This window comes from Camarhynchus parvulus, chromosome 13 (genome assembly GCF_901933205.1).
Source record: "Camarhynchus parvulus chromosome 13, STF_HiC, whole genome shotgun sequence".
In the NCBI taxonomy this organism is placed as follows: Eukaryota; Metazoa; Chordata; class Aves; order Passeriformes; family Thraupidae; genus Camarhynchus; species Camarhynchus parvulus.
In genome coordinates this window covers 2,526,445-2,546,801 of record NC_044583.1, presented here as the reverse complement: position 1 = coordinate 2,546,801, position 20,357 = coordinate 2,526,445, and the positions used below count along the sequence as shown (strand labels likewise).

The window sequence follows — 20,357 nt, the reverse complement described above, 5'->3', positions numbered from 1 at the left end:
GCAAACCTGTCCTGGTTTTTGTTTGTCTCATATGGAGCCAGGCTTCCCAGGAATCTCCCAAACCTGGATGTGCCCTGCACCAAGCATGCCTCCTATTAGTTGCACATCCATCAGGCTCTGCTGACTGACCCAAATTTTTGGCCTCCCACCTCAAATATAGGGCAATGTTGTAATTTTGGTATTGCTTGAGCACAGGTGTCTCTGTGACACTGCCAGGATCATTCATCTGAGTTTAAACACTGGAAATTTTGGGAATATGAGGAGAGGAGAGGAGAGGAGAGGAGAGGAGAGGAGAGGAGAGGAGAGGAGAGGAGAGGAGAGGAGAGGAGAGGAGAGGAGGAGAGGAGAGGAGAGGAGAGGAGAGGAGAGGAGAGGAGAGGAGAGAGAGGAGAGGAGAGGAGAGGAGAGGAGAGGAGAGGAGAGGAGAGGAGAGGAGAGGAGAGGAGAGGAGAGGAGAGGAGAGGAGAGGAGAGGAGAGGAGAGGAGAGGAGAGGAGAGGAGAGGAGAGGAGAGGAGAGGAGAGGAGTTTTAGCTAAGACTGTAGTGTGATTTAAGACATGTGGAAGAGGGCCAACTGGTCATAGCAATTTTCCAAACTGCCCAAGCCTCTGCAATCACTTATAATTCAACCATTTCTGTCTAGAATATAGACAGAGCTTTGTACCAGATTTGTGCCTTAGAGAAAACTGCAATGTCTTCCTGTCAAACTGTACAAGGACAACCTGCAGAGCCTGGCCCTGCATCACTACCTGTGCCTGTTAGGAATCTGTACAGGTAGAAGCAGTCTGCAGATAATGAACATTTTTTCCTACTTGGAATAAGTGCTGCAAGAGCCCCAGTTCCCCACCTCTTTCCCTCTTCCCCAAACATTTCCACGTGCCCTTTCTCTGGTGACAGCTGAAGTTTCCAATTGAGGTCTCTCCTGCAAGTTTATCCAGCTGATCTTTCAGAGGATGATTCCATTTGGTCTTTATGGATGTTTCTTCCCTCCAAGTGATGAATAGTACAGCTGAGCCTTTCATTTACAAGGCAATTGTGATGGGAACAAAGCGGGGAAATGTAGGAAGTGAATCTTTACAATTTTATTTTGGTTTTACTTTACAACACTGTTATTTTGGTTGTGCTTGTATTTCCCTTTTCTTGAGTTTATTAATGAGAAGGACTAGAAATAAGCAAAACAGCATCAGATCACATCATTACATCATTCTCTTAAAATATGTGTGTGACTGAAGAAGATTTACTTACTGTGGTGACAATTTGTCAGTGACAGAAAGTGGTGAGTGATTGAAGAACATTGATCAGTCCAGAAAATGATGTGTTGCTGTCTCAGGTTTTGCTCATTCTTTGCTTTATTCTGGGACCTAGGAAAACTCAACGAGGATGTAAGCATTTGGAAGGCCTGTGAAAGAAAAAGGAGATGGCTTTCAGGACCTGCACAAATAGTGTACAGCAAAGGGAAAAAAAACTATGGGTAAAGATTTGTCTAATTTAACCAACTCTAAAAGTTTCTGCCATTGTATAATATTTGTAGTTGTTACTGTAAAAACAAGGAAGAAAGATGGACAAAGCATTAAAAACTGGATTTAAAAGCTACTATCTGACCAGGAAACCTGTACCAGTGTGGGAATTTCCCTGCACTTCCTTTCTGGTGGACATTTCAGGCAACCTGAGGTATTAGGGGAACCTCTGGATAAGTAATGAAATTGCTGTGGGTTCTGGGTGCAAGGTATTAGAGGGATTCTGCCTGAAACTGCAAAGAGCTCAGTCTCTGCCAGCCCACAGCCCCCCTTTGCATCCTCTCCTCTGGCCATCTTAACAACCCCCTCAGCTTTTATACCCTGATTGCCCTTTCCATCATTTCATGCCACTCTTCCCTCTTGCTGTAGAGCAAGGAGGAAGGAACTATTTCTCCTGCAACCACATCATTCTCTGACTTTATTTACAGAGGCTGAAATGAAGAAAACTCCCCCCTGCACTAAATCTGTTTGGCTTGGTGAATGCAAGGAAGTGGAATTATATTGCAAATGTCAAGGGCTATGAAAAATGTAACAGACTTTAATATTCTTCTGCTGTTATTGCTGAGAGTGTCTCTCACCTGCATTCACAGAAAGTGAAGTGCCTTTTACCACTGAGCAGAAATGATTGCCTATTTTTATTTTAAAGCTACACTGTGGCATGTGTCCTAATAATAAATGCATTTTCCCTCCAAACTCTCTCTTTAGCAATTAACCTTCAGCCTCAAGACTTAATTTTAGCATTGAGCCTTTAGGGTCAATCCCTGCCTCCGGCTCCAATAAACTCCAGCCCCAAATATCCTGTTACCTATGTCTTAAAAGTGGTTCCTGCATTCCTAATTACAATCACAGCCCCTACCTTCCTTGATACCTGATGGGAGCTGGTGCTGAGCCAGGCACTTGGATGTTGCCTTGAAGATGTAAAACATTTACTGTGCCTCTCTCCATAGCTCGCTTTCCCGTGGGGTTGTGTTTCAAGGTAAGTGGTTTGCATAAGATCCCTCAGAGACCTACATTTAGTTTATTCAGTAGGATAAACAACCTGCTGCTTTTGTGCTTCTCCCTACAGAGCAAAGAAAAGCCCATTTTATACATTAAAATTGAACACAGCATTGCTGAAAGGTCGGTGATGGCTTTTTCTGGAGCTCGGAGCATTTTATCTTGCTCCAGGAGGGGTCTCACAGGGCATAAGCCCTGTATATCTCCTTGTACATCCCCCTCCTGAAATTACAAATATTCCTCTCTTAAAACCCTATGTTGGTGAAGGAGAAGAGGTTACCGGCCCCCAGCTCTGCCTGTCTCGCTGCCCGAACTGCCCAAGGCTGGGGGAGTTCGTGTCGAGGGTTTTTTCACTATGATGTTTTAATTTCACCTGGATGCAGCAATCCCGCAGCTCCAGGAGGGGGAACCCCGCTCTTCGCGGCCCAATTAGCACAACCCTTGGAATTAAAGGGCGTAAGTCCCTGGTGTTTTACTGGGAATCACGACATGTGCCAGACCCTGGCAAGCCGGACACCGGCAGCACCGTGCAGTGCCGGGGGGAAGCGGGGCAGCCCCGGCAGCATAGAGCCACGGTTCTCCCGGACACGGGGCTGGGAGACCCGAACCAAGGCTGGCATCAGGCCACGTTTAGTTATCAGACACTTACACCCTGAATTAGGACGGGGACGCACACACTAGGATGTCACCCTTTCCCTCCTGGTGGGTTCGGTGCTGGTAAAGGCACAAAGAAGAACGGTGGAAGATAAACGAACAGCTCCCCCCGCCGGGATTTGAGCAATCAGGAAATATAATCTGAGCTGGAAAGTGCCCGAGCATCTGTTGGGTTATTAATAAATTGTATGCAATCTGTCCGGGATGAAGCTCGGGACGGAGGGGAACCATCTGCTCCCGAGCGGCAGCTCTAATGGTGTCTGGGGAACGAACTCGGCAAATGGAAAGGAACGGGATCGGCCAGCCGGGCTCCCGGAGTGCCCGGTCCCCGCACGGCTTTTCCTGGGCGGGACAACGCGGAGCTTCCCTCACCCCCGGAACAGGACCCGCATGGATCCGCAAAGAACGGCGATTCAGGCCAAGGCTGGGTGTTCATCATCATCATCTCTGCAAGCCTCGTAGGCTCGGCCAGCTCCCTGGGAACTCAGGCTCTTTTCCCAGACCCTTTCCAAAGGGTCCTACCCCGGAGAAACCCCGCTCCCAGGCGCTGTCTTGAGTCCCCAGCCCTGGGCAGGGACCCCAACCTCTCCCGCTTTTCCTGCGGATCAGTGCTAATTGCAGCCCATAAATATTGTTCTCCACGTTTTATCCTCCACCTGTAAGGGTGCCTCATGTGTTTTCTCGGAGGATTTTCAGCTCAGCTCCTCCCCGCGCTAAGCAGCGCAGGAGCGGGCAGGGCAGAACCCCCTCAGCCCACGGCCAGGGCTCAGTGCCCGCTGTGTCCCGGGAAAACCGGGACTCCCAGGGCCACTGCCAATGTCTGGGTGTCACTTATGTTAACTGAGCAAGGCTGGGAACGCGGAGTGGTTATCTCATGAGCTCTCATCGCAGAATAAACAACCAAAACGCTTCTTGCTCAAGGACATCTCCGCCTGCCCGCAGTCCGTGGGGGAGACGTGCCTTCCCTTAGAGGGAGAATCCAGGAGCGGCCAGCAGGCAGGCACCATATCCCTACAGCTCCTAGCACGTGAGAAAATCCTGGCTTCCATAAACCCCACACAGCGGAACTCCGGCCGAAATAAAGGGTGCTTGAGGACGACACCTCGAGCGACAGGAGAGAGAGAGACAGCGAGGGAAGAGCCGCTGCCAGCGGGGTCAGCCCTCGGGGGATGAGTGAGAGCCGGGACCCGCTGGGGCGACAACTCCATCTCTCGCCAGCGACGCCGATCCCGGAGCTGCCGCCGCCGCCGCCGGTGGAACGGAGGCTGCCGGGAGCTTCCGGCGGGGCGGGGCGGACGAGGGAGGCGGAGGGAAGCGGGTTCTGCCCCAGCGCCGAGAGGCTCCGTGGCGCGCCGGGGGGGACCCACTGCCGGGAGAGTGGCTTGGCAGTGGCTGTTAGTGTTTTATTATTATTAAATTTTATTTTAATTTTTAATATATTTTATTAACGCGCATTCCGACTGGTGCCGCTCTTCTCTTCCTGCGGATTGAGGCGTGGAAACTCGGCCGAGCCGGGAGCTGGGCATCTGCGGGGGGAATGAAGGACCTGACAAGGCGCTGGGTGCCCCGGGAGAGCGGGACAGCTCAGGGCCGACCGCGGGTCCGGTCACCGGCATCGCCAGCAGCTTCCCGAAGAGGGTCGGGACTTCAGCTCTACCAGGTCCCGAAGACAGAAGGGGAAGGGGACGGGTTTGTTGTCCGTGCCCCGCTCTCTGAGCCTGACCCCTTCTGTTCGGTGACTGCTGCAGGTGATGTGCAGAAGCGAAGACGAAACGCCGTGGCGTGGGTGCTCCGGCCGCTGTGCCGCCGCGGCATTTCCTTCCCCTCCCGCATTGTCCAGGGAGGAATGCCTCGCTGAAAGACCGATGGGACCCTGTGAGCAGCCCTTGTCTCGGTACTTAGGGTACTCTTGAATGGTAAAGAGCTTTCGGCCTCAGGAGGCTTTGAAACCGGACCCAGCTTTTCTGTGCGGTGCTCTAAGCGCTAAACTGCGCCAAGGAGGTGAGAACGACAGAAAGGCAAATCCCACGATGAGAGTTCGGGACTCGTCTGCCCTTCTGGAGGGAACGGGCTTTTCTTTCCGGATCCTCGCCGGCGGAGAGAGTCGCCCTGAGGCGGCCGATGTGGAGCTGCTGTGCGGTGCTTTCCATCCTGGGATGGTGAGGCTGGAAGTGTCCTGTATGACGGGAGCGATTCTGTCGGAGCTGCTGCTTTTCCTTCTCTTGCCAATTCTCCATGTCTTATCTCCGAGTGTAACTGGAGTAACGATCTAAATTCAGCGGGGATCTAAATAGAGCATTCCAAACACCCCTGGAAAAGTCTGTGTGTCTCTCCGCTCTCTAAAGAACAATAGGAGATTAACCTTTTGACTTCTGTTTGCCTCTGGGCTGTACTTGCTTCTCTAAGAGTCCAGCGATCAGTCCGTGAGCTCTGATGAATGCTCTGAACTTGGGACGTCGAAACAGGTGGTTATTATTTTTCAGTATTCTAAATGGTCTTTCATCCATTCCTGCCTAATGAAGGAGGCTCAAGTAACGCTCAGGCACTTCATGGGCTTTCAGGGTGTTAAGATTAGTAGTTTATACTGATTTTTTTCTACAGATCCTCTCTGTGGATCACTACTCCTCACATCTCGCTGCTTAGTCAGAAGCGCTGGGAATGCTTTGAGGCTGACCAAAGTTGAATTAGCTAAACCAAACCTTCCACCATCTCGTGTGCTTTTTGCAGGATCATTTCAGCTTTTTCTTATGACCTTAGTGGGTTCCTCTTATAGGTGCAGGTGGTATAAAAGAGACTTAATTGTGCATCTGTGGTAGTAGTGCAATGCTACAATGCCTAAGGATTCGCCCACGTCACCCCTACCCCACTGCTACTCAGGTAAGTAGCTGGATTTCATCAGTGTGAGAATCCCGCAGGGAGTGCATCTGAATAAGCAAGAAACACCTCTTCCTTAGGTGATCTTGGAGTCTTTGACTCTGTCTTCGCGTTTAGAAACATTTTTTATTTCTAGCTAAGCTCAGATATTTGGCCTTGTGGAACCATTTAGTGAAGCTGCTACTTGGTGGATATGAAAATGATATAGAGGTGTTCAGACCAAAATAAAAAGGACACCGTGTCCTATGTCCTCGACATCAGTGTTTGTCACCTCATTAACAGCTGTTTTACTGATTTAAAACATCCTAGTACATTTTGCATACAGCAATCCTAATTTAGTATGGCTCTTAAGATACCTGTAGATCGAATTTGCTGACGTTGGCATTACATTTTCACCACCATGAACACGGCATGAAATATTTCTCCAGAGAAGACCTACTTATTCCAGGTAAGTGAATTAATTTAGCAAACAGAAACAGGCAAGTAGCGGGGGAAAACTTCAATCAACTGAAACAAACTCACCATAAAAATAAAAACCAACTGAACAAACCAAAAACCCAAAACATAACCAAACTAAAAAAACGCAAGACAAACGAAAAATAGACAACACCAAAAGCCAAAATCTGTCCTGCTTAAACACCTCTTGTCCTGGATTCACATGGAGCAAACATGATTGATCTGTTGATAGATCATCCCCAGCATCTCTTCCTATCCACGAGTCAAGACAGTGATCTCTACCCAAACTGTTTTTTCCTTTTGCTACAGAAATTAAAACAAACTGCCAGAAAACTCCAGGAAATTCACGAGTTCGTGAACATGTCTCCAAATCAACCTGACAAAACTTGTGCTGTGCAGGATTTTCTGGCCAGTCCTCTGTTATGAAAAAGATCCATTCTGTTGTCTGCACCTGGAAAAAGTTAACAAATGCTGTTCTACTTGATAGAATGGATTTGTCTGTGTCTCTTTACCTGTTGTCTAGGGTAAGTAGAGTGTGAATCTGCAAACCTAATCCAAGGAAGAGAAGGAGAAAACCCGTGGGGATGTTAGGAATGAGAAAAGGATGTTCTAATGGGTTTAATAAACCCGAGTCCTCGGCGACAGCAGTGCCTTCCAGAGGCTCCTTTTACTGTTTACCGTGGGCTGCTCGAGAGAAGCGCTGGCGGGGAGGACCACTCTTCATCTTCAAAGCCTAGTTCCACCAGGATTTGGGATATGAAAGATAAATTGTCTGAATCTCTTCCTCGAGGAGAAAACTCTGTTGCTGCTTGTGATACGAAAATACAGGTAAGTTACAAAGACACAGTAGGAAGAATTCATATTTGCATTGATGGCGTAGACCAGAAAAAAATGGCGCAGGGATGGATCTAGAATCAAGACATCACGTATATCCACGGAAAGCCTGACTGCCTTCGGCAGCAGGTTTCCATATGAACCGGCGGCACTGCAGAGATCAATAAAGCAGGAACATAAACAGGTCAGTAACACAATCGTATTTAGTAATGTTTTGAGCTGTGGTTTGTATACAGAAGCTACAGACGTGTGGCAGCAGAAGTTATTTCTGTCCTTAATGCTCCTTAGGGAGGTGCTGTGGGGCAGGTGGTGAATATTAACGAGGGCAGGCAGGAGCTGTGCGGGCATGCAAACGATTTTGCCCTGAAGCTTCAAATAGTGGTAGAAAATCTTCCCACGAAATCGGCTTTGCCGGGATAGAGAATTGGAGAGTGTACAATTTTTTCTTTTCTTTTCTTTCCCATTAATGAGGAATGTTGTTGTTGTGGGGCAGTGTCTGCGTCCTGTGGCAGTGATCCTTCCCTCTGAGTGGCACGGAGTAGGGATTGGGGATATGTCATAGGGAGGCTGAATTTGAGTAGGGAAGAGTCCTCCCTGAGAAAAGGAGATGCTGTGTAACACGTGGGCTGTCCTTGATGACAGACTGCAGAACGTCTGCCTAGCTGGGGATCTCTGCCCCTGCATAAAGAGGTTCTTGCTCTATTCTGGCACAGCTTGTCTGCCGGAATGGAGAAGAGCTTGCCATTCACCAGGCTGCAAGAGCAGCTCTTTCTCGAGCTGTATGAATAGCGTGCAGGAGCTGTGCTGGTCCCGTGCTTTTTCAGCGTTCTTGGAGGATGGTTGTGTTGGGCTCTGATGGGTTTAAATCTCCGAAGGAAAGATTCAAACAATCCCCTGGGGTTTTGGTGTAATTTAAGCCTTTTGGACGGATGTCAAAATATCTAGGGCTTGGTCTGCTCTGTCAGAGTGAGGTGGATTCTCTTCATTGAGATAAGGGATTCAGGTGTGTGTCTGTCTTCCAAAAAGGGGGGAAACGATGGGGAAGGGACAGTCTGTCTGCCTTGCATAAATTGCAGAAAAGCAGGAAGCTTGTTCCTCATCTGGAGAGATGAAAGTCGGCAGGAAAGAGGAAGGGGACTCTTGCCAAAAGACAAGTCCACACTCCTTGTCGAGTGTGATGTAATCACATGAAAAATTACTTGGTTAGAGGCAAAGGAGAGGCAAAAAGAGAAGAAGAGAAGGAATCGGGGGAACAGAAGACTATGAGAAAGAAGAGAAAAAGAAAGAGAGAATGCGGAAATAAATGAGAAGCAGAGAAGGATGAAGAAATAAATGGAAAAAGAGAGAACAGAAGAAACTATAAAGTATTTTAGTGACATGTCAGTGATGGTATCACTGCACACAGAAAGAAAGGAAGGTGAGAAAGGAAGAAAGAAAGCAGGCAAAAAAGAAAAAAAAATAAAACCATAAATTACATTACGGGAGTGCGCCAAATACATGGCCAAAGAATACAGAACTGAAGGAGAAAGATAAGAGGGAATATAGATCTGTAAATCAGCGAAGAAGAAAGGACAGAGAAAAGCAGACGAGATGACCAACATACACCGAAATTACCTCTAGATGTGGAATGGAGCTGGTGCCTAAAAAGATCCGGTTGGCAGAGAACACCGCATCCGGCGCTGGTGTCCATAATTAGCGCTGATCGCTCCTGTTTGATGATGTTCACCGCGGTGCCGGTGGCAGCGAACGATCGACGAGCAGGGGTTAGGAACAGAAAAGGAAGGAAAGAGAAGGGAAAGAGAGTAAACGATAGGGCATGATAAGGCAAGGATGAAAAAGAGAACAAATAGAAGAAAGAAGAAAGGGAAGTAAAAGGGAAAGAAGAAATAAAAGAAGAGACAACTGAGAAACTAGAGAAGGCTAAGGAAGGAAGAGATGGCAAGAAATAGAGAAGAAGAAGGAAAGACAAAAGAGACAGAAATTCGACCACGGTAGGAAGAAACTGCAGAGGAGACGGCCTTGACGGAGAGGAGGCAGAGGCGCTGCCGCGGAGCGTGTCAGGCGGCGGAGCAGCGCACGGTGTCGCTGCAGGCTCAGGAACGGCTCGGTGTGGGCGGCTCCGCCCCGGTGCGGCGGAGAGCCCGGCTGTGAGCGCGGGGGGGCGGCTTGGGCCGGGCAGCAGAGCCGGTGCGTCCGGGCGGCGGCGGGGAGCCGTGCGGGGCCCGGGCCGGGGCCGGCAGCCATATCGGCGGCGGCGGCCAGAGCGGCGAAAGCGGCGGCGGCGTGAGGAAGGATGGGCGAGCGTTGTTGTGCGGCGGTGGTGCGGGTGCTGGTGCTGCAGGCGGCCTGGGCGCTGTCGGGCGGGCAGGTGCGCTACTCGGTGCCGGAGGAAGCCAAGGCCGGCACGGTGGTGGGCCGTCTGGCGCAGGACCTGGGGCTGGAGGCGGGCGAGGCGGAGGCGCGGCGGCTGCGGCTGGTGGCGCAGGGCCGGCGGGCGAGCGTGGAGGTGAGCGGGGCGAGCGGCGCGCTGCTGGTGAGCTCGCGGCTCGACCGGGAGGAGCTGTGCGGCAAGAGCGCGCCGTGCGCGCTGCGCCTGGAGGTGCTGCTGGAGCGGCCGCTGCGCGTCTTCCATGTGCAGCTGGAGGTCACCGACATCAACGACAATGCCCCCATCTTCCCCGCCGCCCGGAAAAACCTCAGCATCACGGAATTCACCACCCTGCCGGGGTCTCGTTTCCCGCTGGAGGGCGCGTCGGATGCGGATATTGGAATGAACGCGCAGCTCACCTACACACTCAGCCCCAGCGAGAATTTCTCTCTGGATTTACAAAAAACGGAGGAGGAAGTCCTTATTTCTGGTGCTCAGGAAATCTCTGGACCGCGAGACGATTGCTGTGCACCGGTTGGTGCTGACGGCCACTGACGGGGGCCGGCCGTCTCTGACAGGGACAATGGAGCTGGTGATCTCGGTGCTGGATGTGAACGACAACATGCCCCAGTTCAACCAGTCGGTGTATAAAGTACAGGTGCCAGAAAACTCAGAACGCGGCACTTTGGTGATCAGATTAAATGCCACCGATTTGGATGAGGGGTCGAACAGTAATATCTCCTATTCGCTCCAGATGCTGTCACAGCAGGATGGAAGAGACGTTTTCCGAATTGACAGAACCAGTGGGGAAATCCGTCTTACGGGTGACTTAGACTTTGAGGATGTTAATCTCTATCGGCTGCAAGTGGACGCGACAGACAAAGGGACACCCCCACTGTCGGGTCACTGCAAGGTGGTGGTGGAGGTGCTGGACGTGAACGACAACGCGCCGGAGGTGTGGGTGACGTCGCTGTCGGTGCCGGTGCCGGAGGACGCGTCGTTGGGGACGGTGGTGGCCCTGCTGAGCGTGTCGGACCGGGACTCGGGGGAGAACGGGCGCGTGCGGTGCTGGGTGTGGCCGGCGTCGCCGTTCGGTCTGGAGGCGACGTTCTTGGGCTCGTACTCGCTGGTGCTGCGCGAGGCGCTGGACCGGGAGCGGGTGTCGGAGTACGAGGTGGAGGTGCGTGCGGAGGACGGCGGGGCGCCGGCGCTGCGCGCCAGCCGCGGGCTGCGGGTGCCGGTGTCGGACGTGAACGACAACGCGCCCTTGTTCGCGCAGGCCGTGTACACGGTGCTGGCGCGGGAGAACAACGCGGCGGGCGCGGAGCTGGCGCGGCTGTGGGCGCGGGACCCGGACGAGGCGGCCAACGGGCGCGTCAGCTACTCCGTCTGGGAGGGCGGCGCGGCGGCGGGGCCGCGGGCTCCTCGTCGTCGTCGTCGGGGGTCGGGTGGCGTCCGGCGTCGAGCTACGTGTCGGTGGACGCGGAGAGCGGGCGCCTGTGGGCGCTGCAGCCCTTGGACTACGAGGAGCTGCAGGTGCTGCAGTTCGAGGTGCGCGCGGTGGACGCGGGCGAGCCGCCGCTGAGCGGCAACGCCACGGTGCAGCTGTTCGTGCTGGACGAGAACGACAATGCGCCGGCGCTGCTGCCGCCCGCGGGCTCGGCCCCGGAGGCGGGCGGCGGGCGTAGCGGGCGGCCCGGAGGCGGCGGGGGCGCTGGCGGGGGCGGGCTCGGAGTCGGGCACGCTGTGGGCGTGGGCGGCGTGGGGGGCGCCGGCGGGGCAGGTGGTGGCCAAGATCCGCGCCGTGGACGCCGACTCGGGCTACAACGCGTGGCTGCGCTACGAGCTGTGGGAGCCGCGGGGCAAGGGCCCGTTCCGCGTGGGGCTCTACAGCGGCGAGGTCAGCACGGCGCGGGCGCTGGACGAGGCGGATGGGCCTCGCCAGAGGCTGCTGATCGTCGTGCGCGACCACGGCGAGCCGGCGCGCTCGGCCACGGCCACGCTCAGCGTGTCGCTGCTCGAGCCCAACGAGGCGGCGCTGGCCGCGGGATCCTCGGCGGCGTCGTCCGCGGTGTCGCGCTCGGCGGCGGGCGTGGAGCTCGGGCCCGCGGCGGCGAGCGCGGCCACCAACGTGTGGCTGGTGGTGGCCATCTGCGCCGTGTCCAGCCTCTTCCTGCTGGCCGTGGTGCTGTACGGGGCGTCGCGCTGGGCGCCGCGGGCGGCCGTGCTCTCGGGGCCCGGGCCCACGACGCTCGTGTGCGCCAGCGAAGTGGGCAGCTGGTCCTACTCGCAGCGCCACAGCCGGAGCCTGTGCGTGGCCGACGGCGCTGCCAAGAGCGACCTCATGGTTTTCAGCCCCAACTTCCCTCCGCCGCCGCCCGCTCCTGCAGCCAAGGACACGCAGCCGGAGCCCTCCGCTCTCCTCGACACGGTCAGTGGCAATACCTTGCTCTCGTCTCTCACCCATATCCAACCCTTCTGTACCTCCAGGTGCGCAGGCTCTGCGGGAGTCCAGGCTCCTTGCCCACGGGCCGGGAGCGATGAGTACTTGACGCGTGCTTAAGGGTATCAATGTCACGTTTGCCTCTGCCCTTAGGGGGAATTTAGAATTATTGCCGCACCCCAGAGCCGTTATGGTCCGCAGCTGTAATTTGGTCCTCTGTGTATAAACTGTTCTATCCTAGAATGAAATCGCTGCTGCTTTTGATGAGAGGTGCCCCAAGGCGTCAGGTTTGGAAACAGTCTTGCCTGGTTGTCTTTAGCATTTCCATCCGAGCTTGCTGAAGGATCAAAAAATATATAGGTTGAGATATTTGCAGTCCCCGGGTGCCATTTGTTACCTTATTTCCTTGGGTATCTGCTGACCATGCTGGTATTATTCTGGTTTCTTATGGAGAACTGTTATCCTCCTCTAATTCTGCTCACGAGATCGTGTGATGCAATGTGACAATTGTATTTTCATACACAAAAGTTCTCCATTTTCCTTCTACCACCAGGCTCATTAAGAAAGTAGGGAAGATGTGATTAACATTTCCATATTTCCATGATTTTTTTCCATGTATTACGTTGCTATCATTAATAGTATAAAGTGTAGGGCCAAAGGAGTATGGCCCAAGGAAAGTGTAACAAGGAAGAAAGTTTTTTTCTTTTCCTGCTGCACCTGTTCCCTAGGTTATGGATTTATGATCCTGGCCTGAGATATAGCATGGAATACACTGGCCTGTTTAGATGTTGTTTCAAAATTTGCATCAACAGTGACATCATTTCAAAATCCCTGGAAATCTGTTCTGTAATGAAGAAACAAAGCAACAAGCCCTAAAAAACTAAAGAACTACTATTCCCCCTAACAAGTCTCAAATAACACCCTCCTACACAGTAACTATCATGTGTTACACTGGTGTTCTCACCAACATTTTGGGTTTTTCTCAGAGCATGACATCAATGGCATCACCATGTAGAGTTGTTCCAATACCACCTTTAGAAAGAGTTTTGCTCCCAGGTCTGCCATGTTTCCATCTAAGATAGCTGAAGCATTATAAACATGAAATATCAGCATCAGAGGTTCTGCTGTACCATGCACTGATGGTGCCATCCCTGAGTTTATTATGACGTTGTCATTGCCGGGAAGAATAAGCAAAAACCGTGTTGAGCCTTGAGATTGGAAGGGCAACTGTGGTCTGTGACAACTGAATAGGGCCTGGCCATTTCCTTATCTGGAGGGTGATCTGGAGAAGTAGAAAGCATGGTTTTGGGAGGCAGCAAATCTATGGGGAGGCCACTGGTCATGACGCAAGAAAAGAACATGAATGAGATTGTATGTTTGTCTTGAGAACACCTCTCAGAGTGGTGAGTGGGGGATGCCCTAAAGGAAAGTGTGAGGCAGGATGGAACAGATGCTCTTGCCAAGGACCATTTCCCAGGCCCTAAGGGTCTGGAGTGGGACACCTTCCTGATCATGAGACATTGTGTGATACTGAAATGCTCACAGATGTTCCTTTGAGGTTCTCAGTATCTTTCACCAGAGGCAGGCTCCTGTCCTGCTGCCTGCCTGGTGTAGGCCATGTGCTGGTAAGAGCTGATGAGATGGAGAGTGCTCAAGGTTGTCTGATGAGCTGCTTGTTTCAGAAATGCTGTTGTGGAAGGGGAACGTTTCAGGCTGCTGTCCTGGTGTAGTGATGGGCATTCATAGTTGTTTTCACATCCATTGCTTTTGCTATGATGGTTCCTTGCTCCTCCTCAGGTAGGGTTTATAAGGACACATGATGAGGCTGTAATCTTTATGTGCTCAATTTCCCCTACTTGTGCCCTGTCCAGGTGGCCTCAGGAGAGATGATTTGTCCTGATGTCACACGGGGCTCCTTCTGGTATTTGCAGGTACAAACCTGCACTGCAGCCCAGCTCTGGTTTCATGTGCTACAAATTCTTCCACCCAACTGACCTTGGGAGTGTTTTTGTACTTTGGTATTTGCTGTGGTTCTCTTGATGATATAAAGATGTGTGGACTGGGAACAGAACTGTCACAATTCCAATCACAGAATCTTCGTGAACTCTAAATGAAGCTTTGTGGTATTTCCACCTGAGGTTGCTGAAAAGGAGCAAAGCACTGGTGGTGAACAGGCAGCTGGGGAGAGCCTGCCAGCTGCTGTGTGGCTTTGCAGCCCTCAATATGTTGTCTATGCCAATCACAGGGAAGGAAAGGTGAGGATGTACAAAGAATTGAATCACACGCGGAGCAGAGTTTACAGCTGGGTCATATTGCTGGGTTCTAGCAATGTTTGATATTTTGGCAGTGATCCTGCATGTGGCACTAAATAGAGCCTGGACCCATGTAGTGGGAAGGGTGATTTTAGCAGGGAAGGGTGTTGCCTAAGGAAAATGTGGATACTGGGTAGAACACAATCTATGTCATTGGAGAGGAGTTATGGAGATTTCATTTCACATGGCATGGGATAAAGAATATACGTAGCAAACCTCAAGAAAAAGCCCATGTTCCTAGGGCTGCTTCTCTGGGATCCTGTCAGGACCTCCAGTAGTTCTGCATATTCTTGCACTCTCTTGTTCCCTGTGACATTGCTGCTTGTGACGTTACCTGCCATACATGCCTAATAATGCTTGTATTTTGTGTGGTATGTTGTTGGTCAAACAGAAGGTTTTTCAAATTTGTATCATGCCAGCCTTCTTGGAACATTGCCTGGGTTATTTCTCTGGTCTTGGTCTTGCTAGGGACAGACAATTGCTGGTAACATCAAGAAACATGGTCCCTTAAAACCAAGATTCCTGATCCTGGCGTTTCTTTTCCTGAAAAAGCAACCAGCAATGTTACAGGTGAGTTGCTTGTACCTGAAGAAGCTGTGTGTGAGAGGCAAATGTACTTTGGTTCTTGTTCAGCTGTGGTCGAATTGACGGAATGCTGCCTGGATTGAAGTGCCTGTGGGTTTGGAGCACCACTGCCTGCTCTCATTCCTTTTCTGTGTCTGCCTGGCACAGGGTGAGCACATGGAAGCAAGGACAGATGGAGAAGTGACAATAATGCCTTTTTTGGGGTAGATGTGGTTGGGCATGCAGCAGATATTCTCAGTGGCAATGCTGTGGTGTTATATTTGTGGCTTTGGGTTGGATTTGCAGGTAGAACATGAGTCAGGAGGAAGAGCACTTCATAGAAGTGTAGGAGCACTGCTCAGCTGTGATGTCATTGTGCTTTTGTGACATTGGTGGATCATTGTGCTGGGCTGTGATGGGTTTGAGTTCCCAAATGAGAATCTTGTCAGTGTTGTTTGGAATCTTTGGAGACTCTTTCATTAGATGTCTCAGCAGCTGTTCCTCTGACGTTCCTGTCAGAGGGCGGTGGAAGCTGTTCTGATGTAGCAGAGCTGTTCTTTGCCATCTGACTGCCTTGCTGTGGATATTGCGGGTCCTTGAGAGCACTGGAGGCTGAAGAGTGTGTCCTTTGTTCTGAAGGGAGGGAAGTGTGCAGGTGCATGGACAGCAAGCAGGTTGCTCCTTCTTCGCATGAACAGGAGGTGTAGGGAAGAGAAATGAGACTCAGGCCCCAAGGGCATGTCGGTGATTTGTGGCAGGGGTACTGTAGGTATTTTTAAAATATTTTGTTGAAGGAAAAAATGAACAGAAGATATAAGTATGGAAGCAGAAAGTATTGAAAGCAATGTCAAGGTGCAAGAAAGGAGGAAAGGAAGAAAGAAGATAAAGGAGGAAGAGCTGAAGAAAGAAGAGGAAGAAGAAAAAAATAAAGAGATTAAAAAAATAATATGGACTTGAAGGAGTCAGTAAAAGAAGAAGAAAGAGAGATATTCCCAAACTGCATTTCGAGGATTTGGAAAATATTGTTGTGAGCAAGGTAAAAAACATCTTTGGACAAGATGGAAAAAGAGGAGAAGAATAGAAAGACCTAGGACAGGGATAAGGAGGGAAAAAAATAGGAAAAAGAATAAGTAAAGAAAAGAGACAGGAAAAAATGGAACGCAAGGAAAAAAATAATAAAGAAGAATAATGCAAATAAAAATAAAAAAACGTATAGTAGAGAAGAAGATTTAAAAGAAAATAATGAACCCATGCAAATAAAAATAAAGCCAGAATGAAAGTAAGAAATGAAGGACAGAATGGAAATATAAGCAAGACCGTAGACCTGACCAGCACGCACCAAAGTTATCAGTAGACATTGAGCAGAGTTGGTTCCGAACAACTTGGTTGGAGCAGCACAGCTCTCCAGCAATGATGCCCCGTAATAAGCCCTGATCGTTCCACATTTGGTGGTCTCTGCGGCGCCAGAGAAAACTGGCGACCTTGCAAGTGTGGCTAAAGAATACAGGTGGGTGAAAGGAGATGGGAAAGGAGTGGAAAGAATGGAGAGTGACAGGACAATGACGAAGAAGAAAAAGAAGAAAAGAGACGGAAGAAAGAGAAAAGGAAGACAAATAGGTAAAAGAGGACAGAGAAGGGAAACGAAAATGATTAAAAAGAAGGAATTGCAAGGGAGCAAGACAAATGAAAAGGGCAGTGAAGAAACAAGAAGAAGAAATGAAAGATTACGTGCAAAGGAAGCGGAAAACGTAATGGAAAAAAAAGAGAAGCCCGACAGCAAGACACGGCAGAAAACATACCCAAAGCGGGACGGCAGCGCGGGCGCTGTCGCGGAGGGTGTCAGGCGGCGGAGCAGCGCACGGTGTCGCTGCAGGCTCAGGAACGGCTCGGTGTGGGCGGCTCCGCCCCGGTGCGGCGGAGAGCCCGGCTGTGAGCGCGGGGGGGCGGCTTGGGCCGGGCAGCAGAGCCGGTGCGTCCGGGCGGCGGCGGGGAGCCGTGCGGGGCCCGGGCCGGGGCCGGCAGCCACAGCGGCGGCGGCGGCCAGAGCGGCGACAGCGGCGGCGGCGGGAGGAAGGATGGGCGAGCGTTGTTGTGCGGCGGTGGTGCGGGTGCTGGTGCTGCAGGCGGCCTGGGCGCTGTCGGGCGGGCAGGTGCGCTACTCGGTGCCGGAGGAAGCCAAGGCCGGCACGGTGGTGGGCCGTCTGGCGCAGGACCTGGGGCTGGAGGCGGGCGAGGCGGAGGCGCGGCGGCTGCGGCTGGTGGCGCAGGGCCGGCGGGCGAGCGTGGAGGTGAGCGGGGCGAGCGGCGCGCTGCTGGTGAGCTCGCGGCTCGACCGGGAGGAGCTGTGCGGCAAGAGCGCGCCGTGCGCGCTGCGCCTGGAGGTGCTGCTGGAGCGGCCGCTGCGCGTCTTCCATGTGCAGCTGGAGGTCACCGACATCAACGACAATGCCCCCGTCTTCCCCGCCGCCCGAAAAAACCTCAGCATCGCGGAGAACTCGCCTACCGGGGTCTCGTTTCCCGCTGGAGGGCGCGTCGGATGCGGATATCGGAGCGAACGCGCAGCTCACGTACACACTCAGTCCCAGCGAGCATTTCTCTCTGGATTTACAAAAATCGAATGAGCGAAATATTGAACCCGAACTCGTTTTAACGAAATCTCTGGACCGCGAGACGATTCCCGTGCACCGGTTGGTGCTGACGGCGACTGACGGGGGCCGGCCGTCTCTGACAGGGACAATGGAGCTGGTGATCTCGGTGCTGGATGCACAACGACAACGCGCCCCAGTTCAACCAGTCTGTGTATAAAGTGCAGCTGCCAGAGAGCGCTGCAGTGGGGACGCTGGTGACGCGGGTGAATGCCACGGATCCGGATTAGGGAATTAATAGAGATGTGACATATGCCGTGACGAACTTTATTCCCCCGAGTGGAAAAGATGTGATTTCCGTCAATCCGAACACCGGGGAAATTCACCTCACGAGCAGCCCTGGACTTCGAAGAAGTCAGTGTATTTGATTTTCGTATTGAAGCGAGAGACCAAGGGGACACCTCCGCTGTCGGGTCACTGCAATGTGGAGCTGGAGGTGCTGGACGTGAACGACAACGCGCCGGAGGTGTGGGTGACGTCGCTGTCGGTGCCGGTGCCGGAGGACGCGTCGTTGGGGACGGTGGTGGCCCTGCTGAGCGTGTCGGACCGGGACTCGGGGGAGAACGGGCGCGTGCGGTGCTGGGTGTGGCCGGCGTCGCCGTTCGGTCTGGAGGCGACGTTCTTGGGCTCGTACTCGCTGGTGCTGCGCGAGGCGCTGGACCGGGAGCGGGTGTCGGAGTACGAGGTGGAGGTGCGTGCGGAGGACGGCGGGGCGCCGGCGCTGCGCGCCAGCCGCGGGCTGCGGGTGCCGGTGTCGGACGTGAACGACAACGCGCCCTTGTTCGCGCAGGCCGTGTACACGGTGCTGGCGCGGGAGAACAACGCGGCGGGCGCGGAGCTGGCGCGGCTGTGGGCGCGGGACCCGGACGAGGCGGCCAACGGGCGCGTCAGCTACTCCGTCTGGGAGGGCGGGCGGCGTGGGCGGGGCGGCGCGGGCCCTCGCGTCGTCGTCGGGGGTCGGGTGGCGTCCGGCGTCGAGCTACGTGTCGGTGGACGCGGAGAGCGGGCGCCTGTGGGCGCTGCAGCCCTTGGACTACGAGGAGCTGCAGGTGCTGCAGTTCGAGGTGCGCGCGGTGGACGCGGGCGAGCCGCCGCTGAGCGGCAACGCCACGGTGCAGCTGTTCGTGCTGGACGAGAACGACAACGCGCCGGCGCTGCTGCCGCCCGCGGGCTCGGCCCCGGAGGCGGGCGGCGTGGCGGCAGCGGAGGCGGCGGCGGCGCTGGCGGGGGCGGGCTCGGAGTCGGGCACGCTGTGGGCGTGGGCGGCGTGGGGGGCGCCGGCGGGGCAGGTGGTGGCCAAGATCCGCGCCGTGGACGCCGACTCGGGCTACAACGCGTGGCTGCGCTACGAGCTGTGGGAGCCGCGGGGCAAGGGCCCGTTCCGCGTGGGGCTCTACAGCGGCGAGGTCAGCACGGCGCGGGCGCTGGACGAGGCGGACGGGCCTCGCCAGAGGCTGCTGATCGTCGTGCGCGACCACGGCGAGCCGGCGCGCTCGGCCACGGCCACGCTCAGCGTGTCGCTGCTCGAGCCCAACGAGGCGGCGCTGGCCGCGGGATCCTCGGCGGCGTCGTCGGCGGTGTCGCGCTCGGCGGCGGGCGTGGAGCTCGGGCCCGCGGCGGCGAGCGCGGCCACCAACGTGTGGCTGGTGGTGGCCATCTGCGCCGTGTCCAGCCTCTTCCTGCTGGCCGTGGTGCTGTACGGGGCGTCGCGCTGGGCGCCGCGGGCGGCCGTGCTCTCGGGGCCCGGGCCCACGACGCTCGTGTGCGCCAGCGAAGTGGGCAGCTGGTCCTACTCGCAGCGCCACAGCCGGAGCCTGTGCGTGGCCGACGGCGCTGCCAAGAGCGACCTCATGGTTTTCAGCCCCAACTTCCCTCCGCCGCCGCCCGGCCCCGCGCCCAAGGACACGCAGCCGGAGCCCTCCGCTCTCCTCGACACGGTCAGTTTTCCTTCCTTCATTTCCTTCTCTGCTCCTTTTATCCGCTCTATTGACAAGCTGCTGTTTGAACCTGGGCTCGGTTCCCACGGATTAGGGATCTTGGGTACTTATCCCGTCTTTAAGAATGACAATGGCACGTTTGCATCTGTCTCTCCGCCCTTGCTGGAGCTCCCAGCACCTTCTGAGTGGGTTCAGAATATAGATAAGGCATGATTCGCGAGGAGTTACTGTAGGCAGGGGAGGTTTGGTCCCCTAAATGTGAGTTGTTCTGCTCTAGAATTAAATTACTTTTCTGTGCGATAAGAGGTGCCCGGCGGTGAGAGATTTGCAGACAGCAACGGGGTGCTTTTTCTTATGTGCAGCATTTCCACCCTGTTTGGGTAAAGGAGTTCAAGACAGCCAGGCTGTGTTGGTGACCGACTCGCAGGCGCTGTGTACCACCTCCTTGCCTTTGCTGACTGTTGACTATGCTGGTATTCTTTTTAATTTTTTTAATTGAATACTGCCATCCTGCCCTTTAGTTATAGTCATGTGAAGGTATGATGCAAGGTGAAAAGTGGATATTCAAGGATAAAAGTTCTCTATTATCGTTCTATTATGAGACTCATTTAGAAAATATGGTAGTTGTGGCTATAGATTTCCTATGATCTTTTGCAAGTATCGTGTTGTTCTGGTTAGTAGTATAAAGCGTTCAGGGAGAAGAGTGTGACCCAAGATACCTGTTTCAAAAAGGAAATTCATTTGTTGTTTTCCTGAT

General features: G+C 53.5%; 1 protein-coding gene and 1 pseudogene across 1 annotated transcript; both read left to right on the top strand.

The window, feature by feature from the left end:
• Positions 1-9,624: 9,624 nt before the first annotated feature.
• Positions 9,625-12,243, top strand: LOC115908838 (protocadherin alpha-6-like). Its single transcript, XM_030957697.1, is given in 5 exon segments — positions 9,625-10,149; positions 10,151-11,115; positions 11,166-11,370; positions 11,435-12,130; positions 12,190-12,243. Coding segments are annotated over 5 exon segments (2,445 nt in total).
• Positions 12,244-17,093: 4,850 nt separating this feature from the next.
• LOC115908836 lies at positions 17,094-19,813 on the top strand (annotated as a pseudogene).
• Positions 19,814-20,357: the final 544 nt, after the last annotated feature.